The sequence below is a fragment of the Petaurus breviceps genome, unplaced genomic scaffold, assembly GCF_028583685.1.
Source record: "Petaurus breviceps papuanus isolate PSGF00001 unplaced genomic scaffold, PetGlider_PUasm1.0 567, whole genome shotgun sequence".
Lineage (NCBI taxonomy): Eukaryota > Metazoa > Chordata > Mammalia > Diprotodontia > Petauridae > Petaurus > Petaurus breviceps.
The window spans coordinates 9,791,658-9,795,767 of record NW_027186383.1 but is presented as its reverse complement, the minus strand read 5'-3'; the positions used below and the strand labels follow the sequence as shown (position 1 = coordinate 9,795,767).

General features: G+C 55.9%; 1 protein-coding gene across 1 annotated transcript; it reads right to left on the bottom strand.

Annotated features, from left to right (window-relative positions):
* Positions 1-1,201: 1,201 nt before the first annotated feature.
* Positions 1,202-2,178, bottom strand: TEX44 (testis expressed 44). Its single transcript, XM_069103080.1, has one exon. It carries the CDS (start codon positions 1,946-1,948, stop codon positions 1,202-1,204), a length of 747 nt encoding a protein of 248 aa, XP_068959181.1. The 5' UTR covers positions 1,949-2,178.
* Between the last annotated feature and the right edge of the window lie 1,932 nt (positions 2,179-4,110).

Genomic DNA, 4,110 nt, shown 5'->3' with positions numbered 1-4,110 from the left:
AAGTTGTTGAGAGTTAGACATGACTGAAAAACTAAACAAGGATCCTGTCTCTAGCCTGTTTGTGGGCTATCTCCCCAATAAGAGGGTGAGCTCCTGGAGGAGAGAAAGTGGTTCTGGCCTCTCTTTGTATTCCAGCACTTAGCCCAGGCACAGAGCCGGTGACTGATAAATGTTGATCACTTGACTCACCCAAATCATGCAATTCAAGCCTGCTGGTAGAGATTTCATTATGCATTTTGGTAAGTGGGAGGCCAGGCATGTCATGCTGAGACAGAGGCCCAGCTTGATCAGGAATTACTAGTTAGAAGAAAGGCCATGGCTCTGAGGGTGAGATCAGGGGATCTCCGGCTCCCAGCAGGAGAAGTTCTTAAAGCCTGAGGAATGTTGGCTGCTAGTGGGGAGGGGAGATCCTAGAATTAGGAAAGTGCTCTGAGGCTTGCCATGAAGGGCAAGGGGCTGAAGGATGGACAGAAGGGAGTGGCCCCTTGCTCCTGGCTTCCCCATCGCCTCCTTCTTTTCTGCAGGCCACCTTCCTTACCTGCCAGAACCAGGCTGCAGCCCCTCTTCCCTGACTGCCTCGGGCTGTCTTTATTCACCCACATCTTATTTAACCCTGCTGGACCCCAAGCTCTTTGAGGCAAAGCACGGCACCCCGAGTGTGTTCCCCTAGGCTGGGTGTTGGATGAATGACTCCCGCGGTGTCCCCAAGCAATGCATCAGCAGCGTTCCAGAAAGTCCAGAAAGAAGGATGACTCTGGGCTCGGCCTAGCCCGCTCCTGCTGCGGCTGCTCTCCCCTACCCTCTGTCTAATTAGGAAGAAGGCCGAGTCTCTAGCTGTCTGCTCATCTGATGCCGTCTCAGGTCTCAGGGCAGGTTCCCACTCCCATCTGCCCTTCCTGGGCAGTCCCCTGCTCTTGCCTTTGAGGTCTAATGCCTCACCACTTCACTCAGGTCTGCCCAGGCCTTCCTCCTGTGTCTTGAGTTTTGGTGCCATTTCCCCTGGGCAGCCAGAACCCCTGCTCTCTGCCCCCCCCCAACCCCACCGCGGGGACAAGGGACAAGGCAGGGCCTTGAAAAATAAACGGGCGTTGGTGATTTATTAGCCTGGCCTAAGAAAAAGAGGATGGGGGAGTGGATGGCAGGAGGGCTAACAGAGGGGCAGGCAAGCCAGCCCCCTGGGCCCCCCACGTCCTGGGGGGGCTTAGCTATCATCACAGTCTGTGCTGTTCCTACGGGGAGAGATGTGGTGGGCCATGAAGCGGAAGGCGAAGCGGATCCCCTCAATGGTTCTTCTCTCAATGTTCCCTAGGACTTGGCTCACCGTCCGCAGCACGGTACCAGTCCCAGACAGCAAGCTGGAGGTCAGAACCGTGCGGGCCCCACTCAGCAGGCTGGTCATGGAGCGCAGGGCAGTGCCTGTGCCATGCAGCATGTCGGTCACCGACGTGTGGCTGGCATTCAGATGCCCGGTGGCCGTGCCCATGGCTGTCTCCGTCCAGACCAGGATGTCGCTCAGAGAGCGGATGGGCCCTTCCCCACCCCCCACCAGACTGGTGATCGACCTCATGTAGCTGTCATTGTCACTGTCATGGTCCTCCTCTCCGAGCTGGTGAGCGCTGGACTGGGGGATGGGAGGCAGGGGGGCCATGGTTGTCAGGCACACGGGTTTGTGCACCTCAGGGCAGGCGATGGGGTTGTGGTGTGGGTGAGTGGCCAGGTCAGGCTCCCTCTCGAAGAGGAGGGACAGCTGGCTGTTGGGGATAAGAGCATTGTCCTCACTGAGGTCCTGGCTTTTGGATAACGGCAGGGCCTCCCTGGCGTCCAGGTAGTCTGGCGATGATTCGTCATCACTCTGAGCAGGTTTCTGGTCTGCCTCATTGCCAGTCACTTCATTGTTAGAACTCACAGCGGTCTCAAGGTTTTCATTTTCAGCACCGAAGGAGCTCATCTATCCCCTCTGCCACTTGCAGGTGGTCTTGAGGCAAGTGGCCATGAATTTGTTGGGGGTCCTGGAGCCCAGCTGGGCTGGGCTCTTGCAGGCAGTGAGGTCACAGGGGCCAGGGGAGAGCTGGTGATGTCACAGGCACCAGGAGTAGGAGCCTGGTCCATGGGCTGAGTCTGAAGATCTTCCTCCCAGGGAGAATCCCCAGGCCCCTGAGGCAAGGTGCCTGAGTGGATTAGGGCAATCTGGAAAGAAGGAAAAAAAAATCAAGCTATAGAGTGAGGAGAGTGGGAGGCCGTGGGGTGGGGTCTGAGCTCCCATCCAGGCTGGGCAACTTCCCCAAGCTGGAGTCCAGATTTCCTTCTCCTCTGCCTGTCTGAAGAAAGCCTAGGGTACATCCTTCCCCTCACCACCAACTGATCTTCACAGTTAGAAAGAAACCCAAGGCTGGCCATGGCCTGGGCTACCCCACTGATCTTGAGGAGAGGGGAGCTTAATGATGATTCCTGGCATTCCTGAGGAGGGACCCCATGGGCTAGGGCAGGGTGGGTTTACCTGAAGGCCTTCAAGATGAGTTCACCATGGTTGGAGGGGATCTCCCACCTCACAGCCCCCCTATAACAGGGCCTTCAATCAATTGATCAACTAGCATTAAAAGGCCTTCTTTCTGTGCCAGACACCGAGGAACATGAAAAAAGGAAGACTGTCTTTGCCTCCAAAGAGCTTACAGTCTTGGGGGAGACACAGAGAGTAAGGATCTGAGGCAGGATTTGAACTCGGGTCTTCCTGAAGCCAGGCTTAGTACTTTCTCCGCTGCACCACCTGGTGGATCTTTAAGGCAAGTGAGGAGTGAAGGATCTGGGTGGTGGGTTTGGGGGCAGAGATAAGGACAGGCTGAGTCTAAGACGCCTTCGGAACATCCTGTTACGGTGTCTGCTGAGCTGCTGGGGATTCCGTTGCAGCTGCCGAGCCGGGCCTGGGTCTGCCTCTAAGATGTCTCTGGGAGTCACCTGCAGAGAGGTGATCATTTAACCCATAGGAGCTGGTGAGGTCACAAAGAGAGAGAGTGTGTGTGTGGAGAGAGAAGAGAGGAGGGCCCTGGGTACCTGGGAACATCCCCAGTCGGGGGATGTGATGTGGGTGAAAAGCAACAAGGAAAGGGAGGCAGGGGCAAGAGGAACGTGACGGTGCCATATTCACTGCTTAGCCCGTCATTGACCCAAAGCTCTGGGACCATTAGATCTTCCAAGCCAAGGTTCCTATGGACTCTGGAGCCTGATCCCCAGCTGGCCCTGTGAGAGGGAAGCAAGCTAAGGATGCAATCACAGATATGGATCATGGGGGTCAAATCTTCTTCCTTTCCATCTGACTTTCCTGGTGACCTAGTAGAGAATGCATCCTGGGGGTGGACAGCCCCATGGAACTCTGGGCCTCACGGCTCTCTGCCCATTCTGGTGGTTGTTGCAGTATGGGGTCTGACATGGCACGACACCTCCCCCTACACACACCCCTTTAGCTTACAATGGAGATCTCAAGGACCATCTGGTTTAATCTTTTCATTTTACAGATGAGGAAACTGAGGTCCTCAGGCTGATTTGTCCAAGGCCCCATCAGTAATGAGCAGAAGAGGAGGGGTCCTCTGACCCAGACCCTGTCCTCTCTTTGCTGTACCAGTTGCTTCAAGGAAACCAGGTCAGAGTGGGAGAGGAACTTTACTGGGGTCACACAGGAGTTTAGATGAAAGTCGTCATGAATAAAAGCCAGGCTTCCTGCTTCCCAGGTGTTCCCTTGGGGAGTTTGTCTCACAGTGGTCACCTCCCTATTCCCCCTGGGGCCACCCAGGAGCCTCCTGACTAGTGCCCTTGCCTTCCCCTCTTCCAGGCCCAATCTTACTGGTCTCCTTTGCCCACCACACCTCTCTCAGCTGCCACTTTGGCACTCTGATGGTCAGTCTACTCCACAGATCTCCAGACGCAGAACTGGGAGGGACCCTCGCAGTCATCTTGTCTGAGGCCCAGAGAGCCGATAGGACTTGTCTGAGGCCACCTAGATTCTCAGCAGCCCTTTAAATTGGAAGACTTCAGGCAGGTGATTCATCTGGGGTAGGGGTGGGGAGCCTGTGGCCTCCAGGCCACACTTGAGGACCTACAGGGCCACATGGGGCCTCC